At 31.8% G+C, this 24,709-nt stretch overlaps 2 protein-coding genes and 1 long non-coding RNA gene across 5 annotated transcripts in view; 1 reads left to right on the top strand and 2 right to left on the bottom strand.

The window, feature by feature from the left end:
• Positions 1-15,343, bottom strand: part of alpha-Man-IIb (alpha-Mannosidase class II b) — a 67,176-nt gene extending 51,833 nt beyond the window's left edge. Inside the window, exons 1-2 of one of the 2 annotated variants that reach the window (XM_090103725.1) lie at positions 15,270-15,343; positions 13,097-13,231 (exon numbers count right to left, since the gene is read on the bottom strand). In XM_090103725.1, coding sequence (XP_089959851.1) covers positions 13,097-13,226 — 130 coding nt within the window. In that variant the 5' untranslated portion in view covers positions 13,227-13,231; positions 15,270-15,343. Of the gene's footprint in view, positions 1-13,096; positions 13,232-15,149 lie in introns of both variants that reach the window. The other variant, XM_090103718.1, reaches the window with a different exon arrangement.
• LOC149911171 (uncharacterized) overlaps positions 1-24,709 on the top strand; it is a 43,605-nt gene that overhangs the window by 2,881 nt on the left and 16,015 nt on the right. The window contains exon 1 of one of the 2 annotated variants that reach the window (XM_090103744.1): positions 22,388-22,545. The exons of the other annotated variant lie outside the window; for it this stretch is intronic. The gene's annotated coding sequence lies outside the window, so the exon portion shown is untranslated. Of the gene's footprint in view, positions 1-22,387; positions 22,546-24,709 lie in introns of those variants that run through there. 2 annotated transcript variants of the gene reach the window in all.
• On the bottom strand, positions 22,636-23,451 carry LOC149911172 (uncharacterized). The gene is made up of 3 exons (XR_016457634.1): positions 23,341-23,451; positions 23,196-23,247; positions 22,636-22,958 (listed from the first exon to the last, which is right to left on the bottom strand). It is a non-coding gene; the product is annotated as an uncharacterized LOC149911172 (long non-coding RNA).

Below are 24,709 nucleotides of genomic sequence, written 5' to 3'. Positions count from 1 at the left end.
ATAAACTGCTTACACAAATACATAATAAATAAGACATTTTACTTAAATGTCTATCTGCATATTTAATATAGAAAATGATAACCACATTTAGTTTTTATTTCGCTGCTACTCCTACTTAAAAGAACTTTCCAAATAAATTATAAAAAATGAACAAAAACCTTCACAAAGGTAAAATAATAGTAAGCTATTATAACAATCTGATACACCTAAACACGTCTCCTATACCTACTCGAAACTCGCCGAAACTATTTTGCCATAGATGTCGACCTAGTGTTAACTATTGCAATTATCTGAATATTAATTTGTAGCAACGTAAACCGTGCCTGAGTTAAACGAGAGGTAAAAGGTTAATTATTTTCAACAACGTAAGCCTTATACGTTTCATAATGGAAGCGAATTAAATCATTTTGCACTTTCAGTGGAAAGCTATCGGGAGTATCTTTTGTTTTTCGTTTCAATTATTACTTTGTTCTTTTTAAGCTTACAACGTATCTGTTTTACAGAATATTAAAGGTCTATCTGAGGAAATATTGCAAAAAATGCAGTCTTTTGAACAATTTAGGTGGAGAGCGATCGCGTAATTGGTAAATGCGTCACGGAAATTGGCCTGACCCAGGGCAAAACAAACGATATTAACTTATACGTTGAGCTCTAACCGACACAGTAGCTCAACCCTAAAAGCTCCGAATAAAAAAACAAAACCGATGAGAACTGAGCGGCTTATTCGAAACTATTAAATTGCGCTTTCCTTTTTCCACTTTGGCGAGCCAATCTTTGTTTTTCATTAATTTATGAATTTGTTATTAAATATTGACTCTTTTATACAATAATATCGACCGCAGTCTTAGTTTAGTTTTTAACGTGTAAATATTATTGGTAATATAGAGGATTTGAGTGGAATAAAATCGATTATAACAGACCAAACAAATACATAATAAAAATTGGAAATAAAGGTTATGTTTAGAGTAAAGAGTTTCATGGGATATATGGAGAGAGATCCATCTTATGGTAGAGCGATCCCGAATCGATACATGTTTGCGACATTCAGTGATTTACACACATAGTTAAACTTACACAGGTGCAGCAACTAAAACATTTATTGAAAATAAATAACCCATTGACCACCGAGCGGCCCGATCGGGCCGAGACACAATAGATTTTCTATTGTGTCTGTGATCCGAGGACTGACGGATTAAAGGTGTATAAGGGTTGACCAATAGAAAAGTTGACATTAAATTTAAACAAAAAAACAGCCACTTCCCCTGGTCGTGCTCATCGATCGATATCGAATTTACTGGATGGTGAGAAAGTCAAAAATGTAAAAAATTTCCAGTAATTTCCTTCAAATGCAATCCGGGAAATTACATAGAATATAGTCACAGAATGTCCATATAAAAGGGATAGTAGAAAGGTCTATAAAGAATTCTCTGGCAGAGCGTGGGCTCAATTTAAGCGTAGTCACGTCCGAATATGAACGATTTTAAAGAGCCTTATCTAAGTATTATGTAACAAAAGCTATTAAAACTTTTCACACATAACCTCGCTCTAATTTACAGAATAGGAAAAAAGAACCTTTATAAATTGAATTATATGAAAAATATAAGGTAGGTAATACGAAAAATATGGTAGTTTTTGTATTCAGCATGACTTGAAGGTACAAAAACAAAGCAGGTTATACAAATCATACTTTTTGTATAAAATTTTTTTTTATTTCTATTTTATTAATTGAATAGACGACACACTTATTTTCTCTTTAAGAAGTGATGTATCATGTACATTATACCTTACACAATTATACCATCCATAGTCAGTTGATACGTTGAATGCCCCAGGCTGATTCCAGGATTCGAAATCAAAACAAATTGCAGTCAGGGCTCATTAACGTCATACGTGAATCCTATACTGAACGAATTTAAAAGCGAGCTAACGACTAATACCAAACAAGAATGCATCGTTCACAAGCATCGCCAATTAGTGCACGAAAGCAATCAAACAAAAATGTTAAGCTTCCACGTACACAACGCAAATTCTGCATAAGATTTTTATAAATCCTCGAGTGTACTTCAAAGTATTGCATTTGACTGGCGAACACAGTCTATAATTAATAGTCACAATAACCTTGTCTGAATCTTTTATGAAATAAAAAGACCTAATAGTTACCAATTGAGTACCTAATTATGTATTTCTAATTGACTTTTATTTCGGGAACAATATTACTTATAAGTGATATGTAAGTACCTAGAGGTGAGTTTAGTAGTAAGAGTTCAGAGTGCTCATTTGTATATAAATTGGTAATAATGTTTGTTTTCTTTGATTGTGTTTTTGCACAAGTAACAATTTATATGATTAAGAATAATTTAATACAATTATAAATCCCAAATAAACGATTTTTTTATTAAATCGACTTTTTTAAATTATGTATCAATGAGTTAAAAAGTAATCCTCTTTTATTTCTAATTTATAAATGTCAATATAACCCTTGATAAAATAAAAATCTACACGAATACAACTTGCACTATCTACTATATTAGCCCTTAATACTAATTATGGTGTATAAATTTAAAGCCACAGGATTAATAATAGTGCTAAATATTAAATATTCACACATGCACAGGGTTGTCGATATCTAAAGAAATATGAGACAACTATAATCTAAATTTCAATTTAAAGCCTCTGTAGCCCTTATGCTAGTCAGTCGTTGAATAGCCGTTATTTTGTGCCATTTTCCGCTTATGCTATTTTCATACCGGATAGGCAATAGGCATATGCAACATCTAACTTATCAAAGGATCGAGATCTTTTGGTCATATATTCTTTTTAGATATGACGTCACGATCCGATGGATACGATGTAGTTCCTCGAAAAATTAGAACCAAATGTATTTAAAACCATGTACTATTTAATTCATAAATATCATTGCACAAATCTGCACTGCTTCACACACCAGTACTACACACCGGGACTGGATATTCAATTACCAACAAAGGGGACTGACTACTTCTATCAATTTAATGTACCTAGTGTCACTTAATTATTATGTACAAATTATAGGAAGTGTAACTTCATGTATTATGATAATGTCAGTTGAACTTTTTTAATGTTAAAAAAATCTTTAATAATTCAGTTGGATACTGTAATAAAAAGTTTAAACATACATTCAATATTACCTTACATTCAATATTATATAAATTTCAATGAGTACTTTTTTTTCTTTCGATCCTTGGCTTAACCATAGATCATAGTTTCATTTTATTTTATTTTAAATACTCGACTATATTGAATATTCATGATAAACTTATCATTCTAAAACATATAGGCATAGCTATGAAATATCTCCAAAACCCCTAGATGTATAAAAATTTGATTATCATTGTAACTATTCCTCCTATTCCTATAATAACATCGACCTACATATCTAGAATGGAGATAACATTACAGTGGGACATATCGAATACCTTGGTTCCGTTAAATTGTAGGGAGCTGTACCACGAAACGGTAATAAAACTGCACAGGAACCCTATCAAGTGCAAGCGAATTTGTTCACCATCTGTATGTCGCAATATGTTTGCAATATCAAGAACTGTATTCGCTGAACTTAAGTCGCACAAACATAAGTCGAAATCACTCAGATATTTTTAAACTTCCGTCTCGCTCTGCAATGAAAAAGGTAAAGAGATGATAACAGGAATCAGATCTTCAACAAAATAAATAAAGATCGTAATGAAAGATAATTCTCAACAGACTAAAGCGCCTTCAGCTTAAACTTTTCATTAGTAATTCGCGTAACTGATCAAAAGATAAAATAATTCAAATGCGCAAATATAATGAGTTGCCCCCTATCTGAAGTATTTCTTGCTTACTTCCAACCACTAAATTCTTATTACTTTAATGTTAATAGTACTATGTATTTAGAAGTCAATACATTAAACCCCACTTATGCGCTAAATACCTGCAGTCATTAAAGAGCTGCAGCAAAAACCACTCGACAACTTACTATACGTCACTGTACTTTTGTTTTAGTTTTCACGACGCAGTTAAGCGTTTACTTATAATGTACTCCGACTCGATTTAGCTAAATATCCTTAATTCGTTTTCCTCATTTACTTAATATAATTCTTTGTTGTGATAGTGAGTTGATTAATAACTATATGGACGTAATTGAAGATTTATTTGTTCAAGAAACTAGTAAAACTGGTTCTTATGTCACATTGAACGTTTAAGCGCTAACACGAGGGTGCAATATTCTCACGACGAACGCGACGTTTTCATTAAGTCATTGTTAGACAAAATACAAAAGCTCGGTATAGAATTTAGATGCTCTAAGATGTTATGGAGAATTCAAAGCATCGCCTGAAAGTTTAAGACGCTCCGTTTCTTTTGTTCAACTGGATTTAAAAGTTAGAATACGTTAGAAGGTCTTCCTATACAATTTTTATTGTATGCGTTAAAAATGTTTTAATAAAGGGCATAACAATGTCGAAGCTTTTGTTGGTATTTAATCGTAACTTTTTGAAGTGAAAACTTCTTTAGCGGCGTTGAGCACTTTTTCTGTAATGGGTATAAAATCTTAAACTCGCGTCAGGACACGTGACCTCATGGAAAAAGCGAAAGACGGATACCATTCCAAAATATCAACTTCTCGTCGTCGTCGTCTTTTTTTTATTTATTTTTAACATTTTTCTTGTCTATCTAATTATTTTATATTATATGCTAATATTCCAAAATGCAATTTTGCAAAATAATACGCCACTATTTAAATATTATGAGGTATCAGTTATGCAGACGCTCTTTTCATCAATGTATAAAATTTAAACACAAGCCGAATAAAATCCGCATACCACAAATGTGCGTCGGCTTTAGTATTCCCAAAATTCAGGGCTTGATTCTCGGCAGTCGAGTTCGAATAAAATTATTACAGACGAATAATCAAACATGCCGATGTTAAACTGTAGGTAAACTGAAATTAACAATTATTGTCTACATTGAACGACTCTCGTAGGCTGAACCGGGCACTTGTCTCTTGTTATTTGAGAGCACAACCCTACTTACCCCGATTCTTGATGAAGAACAATTTTATTATTGATTGCGTAATGCGATGAGCGACCACGTTCGCGTTTCATATTGAAGGTCATACCATGCATTTCTTATAACAAAGAAAGATAATAGCCGTCAAGCTACTGATTTGACTATTGATTTTTAATGCCAATGAAATAATTGAAGTGCTTTTATTAGATGTAAATGTGAAGTCCTCAAAGCATTATCCTCTCCAATAACACTTTTTTACTATTAGTCAGGATAATGCTTAGAGGACTTGCACTCGTTTCTAAACGAACGAAATTATTATGCAGAGTAATAAGAAGTTCAATAATGTATTGTGATGTTCTTTTAATTAACTTGAATACTGTTTACGAAGCCACATATTTATTTGAATGTTAATATGATTTAAAATTAAAGTGAAGTCGTAAACATATGTCATTTAATTAACTATAATGAGAATAATAGAATACTTAAACCAGCGTGAGGCTGAAACGACAGGATATTAATTTAATCAAAAACAATAACATTATAGAACACTTGTTTTTTTTCCTTCTTTGTAAACAGCTAAAGTTCCTTTAACACAATAATAATTAATAATGACACTTCTGCACGAAACTTTGTAGAGTTCTAAAAGGTTCTAGATGAATTTTGACAGTTAGACAATGCACTGCATCATCCGTTTTACAAGTCTGTCTGAGATCATGTTTATGTCTGCGTAAAAGATATAAACAGTCCTGACACTGTCCAACAAAATTCTTACAAACTGTTGCAGTAAGTTGGGTAAAATATTCACGAAAATAAATACAATTTGTGACCCTTTTCAGAAGTTTGTGTCATGTGTGTGGTATAAAGTATACCTACATTTATTGCATATGGCATTTAGTTTCCACTATTCCATTTTGGCAATTGTAAAATGATTTTAAATTTTTTATTTATGCCTAACCTACTTAATAAAACCACTTACAAAACGAACATTTATCTTCATTTATAATTAAAAAACCTATATTTTATGAGAATAGAACATAATCAGGTAATGTTATTCAATATCAGCATAAAATAAAATATAAAAGGGACTTTCGTGTGCCAACTAACAATTTACAAAAAATACAAGAAAATAATTTAATATCAACATAAAACTTACAAGAATATTGCTCCTTCATACGCGCTAGGATATTAAATTCCCACGTGCAGAAATTTCAATAGACGTTATATTACCATGATGTACCCACCCATCTAGCTTAAGTTGAAACAGCTTTGGACGAATCCATATTTTTAAAATAAAATAAAGAGAGGCATGATGGCATCGGGTGCAGCCATTACTACTATTTATTATAGCACACTATAAATGCTTACTGAAAACCACGTCTAAATAATTCCCATTTCATTTTTAAAGTTTATTCAAATACGTAGTCAAAACTTGCACACGATATATCCCGTTACCCGTAGCGAGCAATCATTGTATCAAAAGTGGAGAATGAAAAATACAATTTGCTCTCCGGTCACGAAACTAAAAAATAACAAAGTACAGAAATGTAAATTTCTTTACTTTTTCGCTCCGACGAGATGCAGCAGCTTGTGATATGTACAAACAACGCGACGCGAAAACAATTAGATTGCGCAGAGGGAATCCGTAAAAAGTGATATAATAAAACGATTATTGCAAACAATACAAGTCAAACATAAACTTTACCAAAGTCTAAACTAGATAACAAATGTTGGTGTTACTCGCTGGTACAATTATTTATCTATATAATATTATAGCGATAATATAAGACGTGCCTGTAAATCAGGTTAATCACTAATCAGTCAGGTTAAAATATCAAATATTTATTTAACATTTTAACTAGTACATAAATAACTGGTTATAAACATGTAAGACGTGAACGAGTTACTCAAATCCAGACAAATTTTCAGACAAGAGCACCTCCATGTCGTAGGTCTTGACACTTGACACAGCATGAGGCAGGAAATTGGCTTTGCTTTGTTGTCGATTGCAACAACCAGGAGCGTTCGTCTTGAGGCATTCGACATGTTTAGATGTATTGCATTACTGAACATTTGCCTCATGTATTTACTACATTTCACTTGCCGAGTTCCAGGATGTAAAGAAGTTTTCATTTCGCGGCATCTTAACTATAGCGCGGGTGTTAATTTCATAAACTTTTTTCCCTTCGATGCCGGTATCACAAGCTATTTAGGATATTATGAAAGTATGCTGCAGCTGTATGGTGCATAGACCTTTTTATACAAAGATTAGCAAATTTTATTTACTAAATCAACATAATCATATGACCATAGCAAGATTTTCGGAAAATATTTACATTGTTAAATAAATAAATTTCCACCCTGTTAAAATTCAACAAAATATGATTAATGCATTAAATCTATACTAATATTATAAAGAGGAAAAGTTTGTATGTATGTAAGTATGTATGTATGTATGGTTTTCACGCATAAACTACTGGACCGATTTTGATGAAATTTGGCACAGATAATCTTTAGACCCTGAGAAAGAACATAGGCTACCTTTTATTGCGAAATATGTACCATGGGCGAAGCCGGGGCGGACCGCTAGTACGAAATAACTTTACTTTAATATTGCGACTTATTTATTTTCGATTTTAAGAAAAATACAAAAACAATTAACACGTTTTATTTGATTGTATACGTTTTTATTCGTAAAGTCCACCTCGGTAATTGAAAAGCCGATAAAATTTTGAATTGATTGTTCGCGAAAATAATACCTTTTGTACAAATATAAAATCTGAAGGTTTCTGCTTTCATACAGCTCGTTAGGCAAGAAATAAATACCAATGGTTTATTCAAACCAAATATTTAGCTTTGTATCGATATACTAGTTTGTGTTTGTGAAAATAAATGTTAAAAATACTTTGAAAGCAAAAAGTTGCTATTAAATAAATGTATTTAAAACTAAAACGCTTGAAAATTGAATTTCTTTTACGCGACAAAATGTGATTAGTTACGTACATTCCGATAACAGAATTAAAGGTAAAGCAGAAAAATTGAATAAAATCCTTACTTGGAGTTAATAATAAAATATATTTCGGTCTGACTGATATTATTTTCAGTATAAGCTAAACATAATTTATGTAGATTGTAGATATGTAAATCTCCAGCATACTGCCGACAGCTGGCCTTTTTTTTTTTTTTTTTTAAGTGGGGAAATCTTGCATAGATACCCACGGCCTCCGGGGAAGGGGCCGTGGGTTATGTCGGATTCCTACCGACCAAAACCCCACTGTGTTCCGTCAAGCCGCATCAACGACGGGGCCACGGGTATGGTAGAATTCTTCCGTGACCCCGTCAGCGCCGACAGCTGGCCTCCATATGAGTGAGTCACGGAAGATTGGGCTTAGTTTTCTTTACTAACGCTATTATTTATAATTAAAGTATCGGCATGCATCCCGAAACCACTTTGTATTATTATTTTACGTGTACATAAAATATTGCGAAACTTCAGACACGCCACAGATTTTAATGAAGTAAAATGATAAAATAAAAACTATCCATCTTCATTAATTATTGTGAAAGATATTCGCGTTATTATATGCCAGGCTTTGTATTTTAAACAACCAAATATAATAAAAAGGACTTTTATAATTTCGTATCTCTTTCATTTGTTACTTATTATAGTTTTAATTAAGTGAAATGCTGTTGAACATTACCAATAGTTATATATCTATAACTACTAATATTATAACGCGCTATAATCTCTGGAACCACGGGTCCAATTATTGAAAATATTATGTTAGATAGTCCATTTATCGAGGAAGACTATAGGCAGTATCATACTAAGACCAATAGAAGGGAAGCAATGCGGATAAAACCACAGGGCAAATTTAGTTAATTATAAACGATTTTTACTTAAGACAGATTTAAAACGTGTGCATCGAGGAAACTTGAGTAAAATGCATTTGATACTCAACTAATTCCCAGTTCAAACGGTCTGATGTAGTAACAGGTTAAAGGTAAGATATAATTAACTTGACGAGCTAGTCAACAGTCAACACGTCTTGTGGGAATTTAATTATATGCTACTGTTATTAATAAAAGATTATGATTTTTATAGTGCTGCGTTCATAGCTTGTTTAATAATTAAGATGTAACTACTAAAAAAACTTTAGTTTTTAACTTAACTTTTTTTTTTTTTTTTTAAACACAAAATTAATAGACAATTTAAAAAACAGCACCTTATACCGCCATACCATAAAAAAACAATCAGAGCTAGCGCGCAAGAACAACTTTTGTCTCCGCAATTATTTTGTCTCTCCCATCAACTCTATGGGCTAGGAAAGTGCACGCACGTAGCGACGCAACTCCCCATAGAGTTGATGGGCGAGACAAAATAGTTGCGGAGACAAAAGTTGCTCTTGTGAATACAATTGTGCTTGGACAAAGTTACATAGATGTTAGTTACATAGACACATACCATACTACCAAATCGATACTTCGCAATTCTAGCGAAATTTTTATTATATTATAAGCCAATTTTGACCCGGAATGCCTTCCGGTTCAAACGGGACGCACACAGCTAAGAAATATGTACCTATGTGCCTATATACGGAAATTATCTAATAATACATTGATTCCTATTTTAGTATGGACATCAACTAAATGCACAATATAATATGCAAAAATAACATCTATTTAAATACCAATTTGCATATTCAGCGGGAACAGTTATTTTCTGAACATCTCATATTTTTAGCATGAATTTTCAACACTATGATGCTTTTTAAATAAGTATTATCTTTTATTTTACTAGGTAGTTATTCAATTCAATAAAGATGTGAGGCGAAAAAAATATCTACTATACTTAATAGTTTATACGTTTCGTTTTTAGGGCTGAACTTTTTATTTATCTTGCTTTATTGTGATCCTCTATAACAGATCAACGAGAGTTTTAGTGAAATAGATGTATATTCTAAGATATATATTCTATAGATGTATATTATATTCTTTATTATATTATATGTTATGTATACAACATGATACAAGTACATACATACAATATACTTTTAGAAAATGTCAACCTCCTCATTCGTGAAGTCAATAATTAATAACCCAACCGCTAATTACCAAGATTTGCAATGCTCGCAATGCTTGGATGCAAGTTTATCTCAAAGGAACAAGACAGGGAAATAGCATTATGACTTAACAAAGGATTTGAAAGATAAAGTGTAAACAAATTTGAACAATATTTTTCTCGCTTGTTAAAGAGATATAAAATAGAGACAATAAAATTTATAGAGTTATGGAAACTATAAAACCTTTACAAACAATGAAGAAAATACGAACAACAAGACGAAGTGTGTTAATTACACGACTGCCCAAAAAGAGGGCAACAATTTCAGGTTACATGTTTCCAATTTTCCGTTCCACGATACCATTTAAAATATACCTAAACGGATTTATATGCATGAGGCATTGTTACAACTGTCTCCGTTATACAAATTAAATAAGCAAGGTTGCAGTTGTGTTTTTGCTTTTCCAATAATCAGCTCTTATCAAGCAAATGAAGAACCGAGAACGAAAAGCTGTAAAACGTAGACATAAACTAAATGAGGAAATGAGGTCCTGTGTTGGGCTCGATACACCCAGACATACGTACCTACATCTGTTACACGTATCCATTAATTTTCCGGCCAAGTAGATAATCTACATGAGCTTTGATTGAAATCATATCTAGCGGTCTCTATTGAGAATTTAATCCAGTGCGTTGAGGTTATATAGCTAACCACAGAGTAGCGGTGACGCAAATAATATCAATGCATCATAAATAATGCATAATAAATAGATAAATTTGCAAATAGTAACTAAAAATAAATATGATGGCGCTTCAGATTTATTTCAACGCCGACATCAAAGAAACAGCTAGAAACAACATAGGTACTTGTCTTTTAAGTGCTTAAAATATATAAACCGAATTATTTGAATAATAGAAATACGATATAATTTTTTCCAGTATGTTAAGACTAGAAGATTTGTGCACGTCATATAGCTGTTTTATTTATAGTCTGATGGCACGCTGCACGGTGATCCAGCAGACGCGTAGTTTCTTACGAATAGTTATTGCTGTACATTTTATTTGTAGATACGAATACAAGTGAAATATTCAAAATGTGCATAACGCGAAAACAATTGTGGTTAACTGTAACTCTTAGAACTAATTTATGGTCTATATAAGGTATTCTCATTTAAATTAATTACAAGCTAGGAATAAAACGTATGCATTACTACTTACATATTTTTAACTGAATTAAACAAAAGTAGGAGATTCTTTGTTCGCTTTTATGTATCTTTTTATGTATCGATATTTTCGCCAATAGTAAACCGATAAATTCTTTTGAAGTAGAACTTCTTTAGGCGCGTTGAGAGAAAAATTACATGGTCGCGTCATGTCTATACCGTCACGTCATGGAGTAAGGCGACGAATTGGAATCTTTGAATCTTAACTTCACTTCTGACACGTGTGTTCGGCTCACACGCTCATTTTTATTAATCCATACTAATATTATAAATGCGAAAGTAACTCTGTCTGTCTGTTACTCAATCACGCCTAAACTACTGAACCAATTTACATGAAATTTGGTATGGAGATATTTTGATACCCGAGAAAGGACATAGGCTACTTTTTATTGCGAAATATGTACCACGGGCGTAGCCAGGGCGGACCCCTAGTTATCTATAATTAACGTAGAAAAATAGAAAAATAATTTGCATCATTACGTTCCTATATTGGCTCTAATATCTACAAGTAAAAGTTGTGCTCATTAATCCGTACCATCGTCAATGCAACCTCATGTGAAATGGATTTATCACTATCACTACATAGTATAAAACAAAGTCGCTTTCCCTGTCCCTATGTCCCTTTGTACGCTTAAATCTTTGAAACTACGCAACGGATTTTGATGCGGTTTTTTTTAATAGATAGAGTGATTCAAGAGGAAGGTTTATATGTATAATAAGATCCATTAAGTAGTGGAGAAGTACTGTTATTTTTGAGGTTTCTAATGTGATGTCGTAAAAAATTACATTTATTCCGCTTACATTGCAAACGCAGGCTGAACCCTACGAGTTTTATCAAAATAATGTACTAAGTATTATACACATTGAAAAGGTCTACAGAAAAGTCCGCGATGGTATATGTCTATCTCTTATGGATAACCCACAATAACTTTTTTTTGTCATTTACTTTTTACGACAAATAATGGCTAATTTTCGAAGCGATTTTAACCAATACAGCATTAATCCTTAACCAATTAAATACCATGGATACATTGTTCATTTAATATAGATCTATATGGCCCTTTACACCGTATGATTTAAGTGAATATTTTCGAAGATATTACAGATCTAAAAATTGCAGGACGTAGCGTTTGCGGCCGCCCGGCTATGTATTTTATACCCGTGCGATGCCGGAGGCCGGAGCGGGCCGCTATATTTTTATACCTATACAACGTTCACAATTTTTCTGTAGTGTATTTAGTATCAGCATTGCACCCGTGCGAAGCCGGGGCGGGTCGCTAGTATTTTATACTAAAAAGATGCGCTTGAATGTACAAGTTCTAAGCTGACTTATCACGAATCACGCTATTGAATTTTCAATTCATAAATGTTTAAATGTATCCATAAAGGAAAATCGTATATACTTAATGATTCTATAGCTTCTCTCATTGAATGTCAGAGCTTTATCTTTTTATCTTAAAATACACAAGCTTTTGATGAAATTTTCGTTTGATGGTAAGCTTATAAATGGAGTTTGGTGACCTAGGATTTAACACGCTTTCCTTATTATTTATTCACTTTCGAACAGTACTTTTGAATTTATATTTTATATACATCGTATGCCTCTGGAATTTTTTCTTTTAATTTATTTATAACCTACGCCGCTGAAAGTTCAGGCGCCGCGCCCGTATAACTCCGTATACCTTACCTTCTCCATAATATAATCTTGGAAAACCGAAAGACGGCAGCCAGTTGAGATTTCCACTCTTCCTCTTTCTCCATCTAGAAATCTCTAGAAATATCCACTTACTTGGTTTCGGGTAAGAAGCCGGTGTCACAGTGTAGTAATAGCAGTATATACCGAAGGCCAGCGCCAGAAACGACAGGATCAGGAATCGGGTTGAGAAGGGCCGGCACCGGAGCAACCGTAGCGACCGCATGGTGACTGTTTGACAAAAATATTTCATTACCATTTAATTTTTTCTTTTTAGCACTTTTAAAAGAGAACAAACAGATCATTTAAATCGCTTAAAACTTAGAACAACCGTAGGTATTATCGCTTCGGAAAAATTTCTTCCAGACATTGTAGAATATTTTATTACTATGTATTTATGTACAAAGTCAGACAGATAAGGCCTGAGTATTTTTGTATAGTGCACAGAAACTTTAAATAACGGCGCATTGTTGACCGACATAATAGGTATAAATAGTTTTTCCTTGTATGTAGTTATTTACGTATCAATTTATCTTGCTCGTATATGTGATTCGAACGGGGCATTTAATGCAATGTATTTTAATGACGATGGCAACTGAAAGAGACGTGTTTTATTTGAAAATGAGAATAGATTATTATTTATTAATAAAGATATAAAAATGCTTTATTTCAATACCGGCATAGCATGGATTTGTATTTTAATTAATGGTCTCTTTTTAAGAAAGTAGAACCAGTATGATACGCAATTACTTGCGACGGAATTTTAATTGCATTTACAATCCTGCTGAAAATATTGGATTATAAACGATTTTTAAATCATCACTAAAATTATAACGATGTTATAACATCCAGTCGCAAATATAAAATATATTTTCGCAAAGCAAAAAATTGTTAGTTTCATAGTTGTGTTAGATATAAATTGGTGCCATGAAATATTTTATTGTAAGTATATGACAAAATTAGTATTATTTTTTTGTTGTATCTTGTGGTAGATACAAATTGGTGTAAAATGAATTACTTATAATAATAGATTTAAGATCACTTATTTCATAATTAATGAATTAATGATCTATTTTTTTTAATGATTACCCAATTCCCAATTCCCATTAAGTAAAGTTTTTCAAAATATTATTTTTAAGATTAAAAGATATAAAATGTAACTGCTTATTTTATTTTACTGTAATTTTAAATTTATTACTTTTTGGCTGTTTTAATAATGAAAACATTTTTGTTTCTTAATTTCAATTCTGTATTATGACATTTGATGTTATAAAAAATTGGGCAACACTATAGTACAACGTACCACAGTAAAATTAATACAATGTACAAATATTTAAAATACATATATATTAAATACAAACTTGTATTTTTAATACAGTATAAAGTTTGAGATGCTCTATACAACATTGTAAGGTAAATGGAGCCCGGGCTATTCGCAGGGAACAAGTTCAGATATCTTCAAAGGGGCTGCTTTCAAAATCATTCACATTGTATAAAAATAGGGCAAGATGGGTACCATTTAATGGTACTTTGAATTATTTACTCTTTTACAATTTATTGAATTAAAATCAAAAATAATCAAACAGCCCGGTGGGCTAACCAACATATTTACATGTGCTCCTGAAATACATACATATAGTAGATACCTAGCGTTTTAATTTTTAAGAATCAAAATTAAATCTTATTCTTCTTAAAGACCATTTAAAACAATAAATTGATATGAAATAATATAACACATTAAAATAAAACTAAAATAACCAAAAAGTGGAATTTTAAGTGTATTTATAATTTTAAGCATATCAAAAATTTTAAACCATTACCCACACGATCATAGATCATGAGTAAAAAACTTCCCATAATTTAATTAAAAATTTTCAAATAATATAACCATTTTTTTTAATTAATTCTACGTAACTAAGTTTATTACTTTATCATGCAAACTTTAAACTTTTTAGAGTTATACAATCGCTGTGCAAAGCATGAATTCTTATAATTTAAACAAAAAACAACATATTTGCGTGAAAAAAATTGAACATCTTAAAGCGTACAACTTTGGTACAAAAACTGAGACCACCACATTAACCTTCCTAAAACTTGTAAACATGTAAACAGTTTAAGATTCCAAGTGTCGCATAAATTAAATACTTACATTTAAAATGATTTTTTGAATGTAATAAAGTTTCTTGTCATTTTAATTTCAAATTGATAAAAATTAGCGGCAATAATAATGACGATAATAATTGAACACTAGTCGCAACAACAAACTCACGCTAGTCAACAGCGAGCGCTGCAGTACACCGAACAATACCGATTGCTGTTCGGAAATCGGCATCTGACTCTTCTTTCTTCACCAGAAATACAGTAGGGCATAGATACAAGCAGTTTGGTTATCTTTTTTTTTTTTTTTTAATAATTTATTCATGACCATGGATACAAGTCCTTCAGTCGCAATCTTAAAGTAATATACATTTCAATATAATATAAAACATACATTATACAAAAATAAAATAATTATAATAAGATACAGAACTAACATTAATATTTTAACTTATTTACTAAGTTTACAATACAATTATACATATTATATATTCGATCGTTTTTCAAATCAGTATTAGAAATTAAATCTTTTCTACAGTATTAACAATGTAATTATATAACGGAATGAAATAATCTTTGTTAGATAATAAATCTTCGACCCGGCGGGGAACACTAATTGAATGTCCTTGGGCGATATCACTTATTTCACTGACAAGTGTCAATCTTTGAATACCAAACGTTCGACACTGTAAAATAATATGGTTTATGTCTGCATTTTCTTGGGAACAATGGGTACAAATGTTTTCTGTAATTATTTTCATCCTATAAAGATGCGCTGGAACCAAGCAATGTCCAAACCGCAAACGGCTAATGATCGTTATAAACTTTCGACTAGTGTATCTGAAATCATTATACCAAGGTGTTGTAGGTAAGTTTCTTTGTAAATTTGCATACCATTTTCCTTTGTTTTCTGTGGTCAAATCCCAGTAATCTTGCCACATATTTTTCATTAAAGTTTTAAACTTATGATAATAATCCGTAAAAGGAACTTTGAAAGATCCTGTCAGGTCTTCATCATGCTCCTGACGTGTTGCCTCGTCTACAATTTCGTTACCAGTTATGCCACTGTGTGAGGGAACCCATACAAATTCAATATGTTTGCCAATAATTCGTAAAAAATCCTTAATCCTATACAAAATATAATTCTGTTTAAATACAAAATTGCAATTACATAAAGCAGATAACACACTTTTGGAATCTGAAACTATCAAAATATTTAAATTAATTACATTAGATTTTACATATGTCAAAGCAGCCAGAATGGCCCAACTTTCTGCTGTGAAAATACTACAACTATTTGGCATTCTGAAACATTTAGTTACTTTCATTTGTGGGTCATAAAATGCAGCCTTAACATGACAATCACTCTTAGAGCCATCGGTATATACAATGTAAAAATCAGTTTTATTGGATATATATTGTCTGAATTCAAACTTGTTATTAACAGAATCTAAATCACACTTTATATCTAGAAAATTAAGTAATGTATCATAAGGGAATTTGTAAATTGGCCATTTGTTGCTAATGTACATATCTTTTGTTAGATTTTTTACATAATTCACTATTGTTATAATTTCAGGCAAATTACCTGAGATAATTGTATTAGCCGTGATGTTGTGAGTACCAGCTGACTGTAGAATTGGATGAATGATATTATTTAGAACAATATTATTATTACAAGATAACACCTTCAAACAAAATCTCTCAGCCAGCTGTAATCGTCGAAGACACAATGGAGGTATGCAATTCTCAATTTCCATAGAATTAATAGGAGTGGTGCGCATGGCTCCACTAATTATTCTCAGACCCATATTTTGTATCACATCCAATTTTCTTAATAATGTATTACTAACATTCATATAAGCTAAAGAACTATAATCAAAATGACTTCTGACTATACTTTTATATAGCATACTCAATGTTTTTGGATCAGATCCCCAAAAAGTTCCTGCTAAGCTTCTTAAGATATTTATGCCCCTCATAGCATTCTGACATATGTAATTAATATGCTTATCAAATTTCAATTTATCATCTAGTATGACACCTAGAAATTTATGTTGATTGGTACTAGGAATGATTTCATTATTATATTTAATATTTACAGTAGAGTGTGCAAAAGGATCTTTACTAAAAATTAGAACATTGCTTTTTTCCGAACTTATTTGAAGTTTTAATATGTTACTATAATAATAATGCAATTGTCTTAATGCTGTATTAATATTTTCAATAGCTATATTAAGATTTTGATTTTCACAATATAAAAGCAAGTCATCAGCAAATTGCAATATTTTAACTTCTGATGTGTCTACAAAATTAAGGATCTGAGATGTGTATAAGTTGTACAATAAAGGTGATAATGTTGCTCCCTGCATTGTCCCTTTGTTTACAGTTCTAGGTCCATGTAATTTATTGTTGTATTTTACAAATAGAGTTCTTTTATATAAAAAGTTTAAAATCCAGTTTAAAATATGTCTTGGTAATTCCAACTCTTGCAATACATTTATCAAGCTCTCAATATTAACATTATCAAATGCACCTTTAACATCTAAAAAGACACATATAACATTACTGTGACTCAATTTTGCCTTTTTAAGGTCTGATATAAGAGATACAAAGCTTTCAGAGCAACTTCTTCCTTTTCTGAATCCAAACTGTATGTCTGGTAATTTTTGCTGTGTCTCAGCAAAGTAATCTAAACGTAATTTTAACATATTTTCAAAAAGTTTGCCCAAGCATGATGACAGAGAAATAGGTCTATATGATAGAGGATTGTTCGCAGGTTTATTTGGCTTTAAAATCGGGATTACACATTGAGTTTTCCATGAGTCTGGTATTACTAAATTTAACCAAAGTTTATTGTATATATTTAATAAAATTTCTTGCGCATTGGGGTGTAACTTTTTAATTAATAAGTATGGAATACTATCTAACCCTGGTGTTGTATCTTTCCTACTTTTAATTGAAATGTACAGTTCATTGATGGTAAATTTGCTATTGAGAAATGCATTTTTAGAGTTTTCAACAGATTTATGTAAAATGGCATATAACCTATCTTCATTTAACTGTGTTGAATCTGATATGTTATCTAAAAAGCTTGGAATCCAGTCATCATTGAAATTCCTATTGTGACAAGAACCTATTCTTTTAAATCTTTTTACATAACTCCATATTTGAGAAACAGGTGTCATTCTATTAAAACTAGTACATAAGTTGTGCCATGAATTAATACTTTCCTCTTTTAATATCCTTTTCTTTTGAGCATCAAGTTTTTTATACTTAATAAAATTAGGAATACTTGGTGACTGTCTATATTCTCTAAGGGCTAACTTAGAATTTTTGACTGCATCCTCACATTTATTATTCCACCAAGGTGCAGGTTTCCTCATTACTTTTAAAGATTGTTGGGATTTTTGTTTTGGAACAGTTGACATTCTAATATCATATAAAATATTTACAAAATTATTATACAAATCAATTGGTTCTGTGTTATCTATATCTAAATTTGAAAAACAGGTTTCTGATAATTCATGATATTTAGACCAGTCTGCCTTGCTATAAATATATTTTTCATCCACAGGACGTACTTCATATATAGATGGTTTCACATTCATAACGACCATAGTTGGATAGTGATAACTACCCATTGGATCATCGTGGACATGCCATTCACACAGAGGAGCCAATGAGGGAGTGACCAGGGATAAATCGATTGCAGAAGCATTTCTATTGGGATATTGAACAGTTGTTGCCTGACCATCATTTAGAATACACATATCAAATTCATCAATAAGATTATATAAACTGTTACCTCTATTGTTATTAGTCGCACATCCAAATAAAATGTGATGTGCATTTAAATCACCCATGACAAGACACGGCTTAGGAGTTTCGAGTAAGACCTTTTTCATTTTGTTGGTGGCAAATCTGTTACTATTTGGAGGAGCATATACACAAAGAATATGTAATTTACCTATAGATGTATCAATTGATATGCAAATGTTTTGAATGCTTTCATAAAAAGTTGTTTGTACAATATTGTATTTTAAATTTTGTTTAATTAATATACCTACTCCATTATGCGTATTTACTGAGTTTTTATATATAAGGTTATATGGTGTAAAATTAGGAATAATACTAGTACTTTTAAGCCAGGTTTCGTTCAATAAACAAATATCTATATCATGCTCTGAGAGAAATGTTTTTAATAAGGCTTTTTTGCTTTGTAAGCTTTGTATATTAAATTGTGAAATCTTTAAATATGCATCCATTATGTTATTAAATTACTTAATAAAATATCTTTAATTGTTTTATTTGTTACTGGAGTACTGTTTTTGCTATTACCAAGCATTATGAGAGACTTGACTAATGCATTTATAATTATTTCATTATCTACAATTTGCTCAAGGTTGAGTGATTTTGAATTAGTGCCAGTAGCTGTGTCAATCGGCTTAACCGGTTTATTAAGAGCTGGGAATCTTTTATCAGGGATAGTGGGTACGGTACTCACCACAGTGGCATATGATCGACTGAGGTTCATGTATTTACTTTTCTTTTCTTCTATTTTTTTTTGTTTTACTGGGCAGTCTCTCGAGATTGCTAAGTGATGACCGCTGCAGTTGATGCATATAATTTCTTCAACATCACATTCCTTGTATGAGTGCTGTCCAGCACATGAAGAGCACATTTGAGTACCTCTGCAAGCTTTTGCTGAGTGATTAAACTTAAGGCATTTATAACATTGTAACAGGGGTGGGATGTACAACTGGATCGGGTATCTGAACATTTGTATATAAGCATATTGTGGCAGTGTCGTAGTCGCAAAGGTTACTGCAATAGTACCTAATGGTGTCAGTTTTCCATCTACTTTTCTCTGGAATCGTTTTATTGAAATCACTTCCGCATCACAAGTGATAATCTTGTATATCTCTTCATTTGTTAAATCTGTGGGGACATGCCTAATGACCCCAGTGGATTCTGTTAAGTGCGCCGGCACAAATGCTTTTAATTTATTTTTTAAAAGAAATTTCTCCATTTTTAAGAAATTGTTAGCTGATACTGCTTTTTTAAATGTAACACCAAGTTTGAAAGCATTGACTCTGTGCACACCAGCAACACCTTTAACATGCTCAGTGAAAAGTTTAGTAAGCGCTATTGGATTTTTATTACCAATTTTTTCACTGTCGAGAGATTCTACGTATACTATACAGTCTGTGCTATGATTATCTGGGAACTGTCTCGTATAATTCGGTTTGGTAAAAATTTTGAAATCGAGATCTTTCTTCGTCGTAGTCAATTTTCTTTTTTTAGTTTCTTTTTCAACGGGGCTTTCGCCACCGTCAGAATCGACTCCCATGATATTTAAAATATATTTTGGTGTGTATTAATTAACTATATAAACAATTATTTACAGTATTTAAACAAAATGTTGAAAAATTTAATCGCAGAAAAAATTAAACCTCCCGCTTAGTTTGACTTCCCGCCAAAAAAAACAGTTTGGTTATCTGACTGCAGGTATTGCCAACTACAAACTGCTGTACTTTGGGAGCACCGAATTTAAGAAATATTAAATCATACAATAAAAACGTTTAGCTTAAAATTTTACATATGTTAGTACCATATATAGTGGAAAAAAAAGCTAAAATTAAATATGTGATTACAAAATATAGCAAAAATAGTAGAAGTCTGTCAAGCGAGTCTTGTCCCATGAAAAAGGCGGCAAATTCAAAAATCTTTTAGGTGTCAACACTGATATAGAACGCTGAAAACTTATTGATACTTGAATTTTTGATAAAAAAAACATATTTGAAAAAAAAAACATATTTTTACATATATAAATAAAAAAAGCATTTCAATGTTAGTATTTATTTGTCACAATCAGAACTAAAATCAGAATCAAGACAATCAATGCCTTCATGTGAAAAATCACTGTCAGTATCATCATTACCTACGCACAGAAATGATGAAAGTAACCTGTCATAGCAGCAATTTTTGTCAGATAGTCTGTTTCAGATTTCATTTTTTTATTGTCTTATATGGCTATGACTTGCTTAACTTAATTATGAATTGTGCTTTTTATTAATTCATCATCCAAGGTGGCTGAAAAAAAAACAACAATTTTTATAGTAGTTTTCACTTAAAGATGCCCCAGTAAGTTTCAAGGTCACGAACACGACGTCTGGATATAGACCAAAACGGAAATCGTGATCACATCACAGTAAAATAAAAAAAGTTAGACAATTGTGCTAAAAGTATCAACACGTTGTTGCCAATCTACCTGATGTTGAAACGATTTCATCCAAAAGTCGTCGTTTTTGCGATAATACGTCGTCAGATTCACTCTGTACATGATTATATTTATTAATCATTGTAAACAACAAGCTCCTGACACTACTTTTAATAGGTTTCGGCATTGTATCATTAAAAAACTCAACAAAAACCGGATTATTACGAGGTTACAACTGAATTTGTGACAATCTGTTTGACAGATCATAGTATTGCCATTATAAGAAATCAGTAAAAGGGTTGTGGACTCGACTCGCTTGACAGACTCTAATGCTCAACCAATGAGCTACTGCCATTTTCAATAAAAAGTAATAAAATCTTTAAAAATAAAAATTGTTCATTTACCAAAAAAATTAAAACATACATCATTACATGAGATTCAAACTAGGCTGTATCTTGGATAAATCTATTTAAATAAAACTCAAAGGTGACTGATATAGTGATCTATCAACGCACAGCCCAAACCTTGGCCCAAACCACTGGACGTATCGGGCTGAAATTTGGCATGCAGGTAGATGTTAGGACGTAGGCATCCGCTAAGAAACGATTTCCCGAAATTCTTGTGGGAACGGGGAAAAACGGGGATGCACGTACAAAGTCGTGGGTGGAAGCTAGTATTTTAATAAAAGTAAGAAATGTTCTAATAAAATATTATTGAAGTGAAACTTCTTTAAGCGCGTTAAGACTTAAATTTCAAGGTCGTGTCATAACAATACCGTCACGCCCGCGTCATAGACGCGACTTTGGTCTCTTTGAATCTTGCCAAAGATGTTTCACTTCTGACACGTGTTCGGCACACACGCTCTTTTTACATTTTTCCGAATTTCACCTCACTGATATAACTCTGCATTTACAATATTTTTCATATAGGCTTTTCTCCCTAAATTCTCCGTAATTATATATTTTTATACTGACACACCTAGTATCTAAGACTATATTACCTTTCAAATATAAATGTGAAATGTCATTGTCATTTCTTTTAAACAAACTTCAAAACAACTCATCTGTCGAAAAGCGCGGGAATCGTCGAACGAGCCGGGTGTAATTTTTGAAATTTAATTTGAAAAAAAAATTAAATTAATGTTCAATTGAGTTTGGCTTTGTATATATCTTTTGTTTACTATATATAAACTTGTAAATTAGTGTAGTTAGTAGTTTTTTCATTGGTAAGTCTATTTTATTCTGATTTATAGTATGTAAAAAAAATTTTGCTCTTAAATTTTGGCGGGCTGATCGATGAACGATCCTCCCGACCCTATAGCTTCAGGACCAAGTTTCCAACTTGGTCCTGAAGTAGCTAGTTATATTACGGTTCCAAGTATAGAATGTGAAAACGATTTTGCATTAAAAAATAGTTGGGTGGAAAGCACTCCTAAAAAACGCAGGCTAAGGAAACAGGACAGTGATAGCACTAAGCCTAATAAAAAGTCCAATTCTGATGTTACTTTTATTGAATCCTATAAGAATGATAATAATAATAATATGAATGAACAATCGGCTTTACCAAATTTACGTTCAGAATACCTATCTACTGACTCCTTCCCTTATATTGTTCATGTTCAGCGTACAGAGTCAACACCTGGCGATGGAACAACATTGCATCCCATTACTTTTGGTCGATTTTTAAAAAATAACAATATAAAAAATATAGTATCTGGTAGTGTTAAAAAAATAGGGAGAAATTGTTGTATTGTAGCATTTTCAACGCCAAAGGATGCTAATGATTTTATTAAAAATAAAAATTTAGAATTAAATAAGCTAAGTGCAAAAATACCAACATTTAACATAAGTCGCATTGATATTGTTAAAGGAATACCTTCTGAATGGTCCCAAGAGGAAATAATAGAAAATATTTCAACTCCAGCTGGCTGTGGAAATATTATAAAAGTTAGAAGGATCAATTATAAGGTTATTATTGATGGTTCCATATCTTGGAGACCAACACAATCTGTTGTTCTTACATTTGACGGTCAAATTCTTCCTGAACGTGTGTATGCCTGTTATAACTCTCTGCCAGTTAATCTTTACATTTTCCCTACCATCCAATGTTTTCAAAGCTGTAGATATGGTCATACTAAAAATATATATGTCGTTCCAAACCCAGATGTTATAAGTGTGGTCAAGATCATTCTGGCGACACTTGTACAGTCGAAGAAGATTGTGCATCATGTTTGTTATGTTCAGGCTTCCATTTCGCAACTAATAAAATCTGTCCAGAATTTAAACGCCAAAAGGATATTAAAATAAGTATGTCTGAAAAAAATATATCTTACGGGGAAGCAAGTAAACTTTACCCAAATGAATCAAAGTCTTGGGGATGTATTAATGTCTTCATCTGCTTATTCAACCACAAATAGATTGAATGTAAATAGTTCAAATTCATCCTACAATAGAAACTATTTTTTAAAACCAAAATTGCCTCCTAAGACTAATAAGGGTTTTGATAAAAATGCTCTTCGCGGGGCTCCTATTTCTGAATTCTGAAAAAAAAAAAAAACACAAACCTAACTTAACCCACCACCTTAAACCAAAAACTTCTGATACGAATTCTCAACTTATTACAAAATGCCAAGCGTTTGTAAACGGCAAAATAATACAATTTGACTGTGACATATCCATTACACTGTTCATTTTGTCTTATAACAAGTACATTAAAATTATGAGTTCTGTATCTTTAGTGTATTTGTAACTGGGACTCCTTGGTTTTATGTGGTATTCTCATGTACACCTGGTTGTAAAAATTTTTTATTTTAAGACACTATATTATTGAACATTACTCGTAGTAACTCAGGCCCCGGAACCAGAGACACAATAGAAAATCTATTGTGTCTGGGACCGATCGGGCCGCTTGGGGCTCAATGGGCTAAGAAATGTAATGTGAAATTACCACACTTGTAGAAAGCTACATTTTGTTGCAGTGAGATAGACTATATTTTTCTATTTATTCATGAGACAATCTGGTTTGTTGACAAAAACTGCCCGTAACTTGATAGATGTGACACTAACATACATTTAAAAGTATTGTACCGAAGGGTAGCCTTTCTTTTATAAATTGCAGTTTTACCTTAACATTTTATAGACATTATTTTTTTTAATATATCAAAGTCTTTTTAAAAATAAATAAATTTACAATTTTTGCCGAATCAGTCTAAAAAATTAAAATATTAATAAGAATTTAAACAATTGTACATAAGCACTATCAATAATAAATGAAGTATTTTTAGGATTCTGAACAATACAGTAAAACAATTACTGAGACTGCAGTCTGTTTGTCTGTCCATCCATATGTCACTAGGCTGTATTTCCTGGACTGTGATAGTAAAACAGTTG

The sequence above is a fragment of the Colias eurytheme genome, chromosome 1, assembly GCF_061535395.1.
Source record: "Colias eurytheme isolate Ceu_HAF_F1 chromosome 1, ilColEury1 Martin Lab GWU primary, whole genome shotgun sequence".
Classification (NCBI taxonomy): domain Eukaryota; kingdom Metazoa; phylum Arthropoda; class Insecta; order Lepidoptera; family Pieridae; genus Colias; species Colias eurytheme.
Note: the sequence above shows the minus strand (reverse complement) of the source record. Positions and strands in the feature narration are given on the sequence as shown.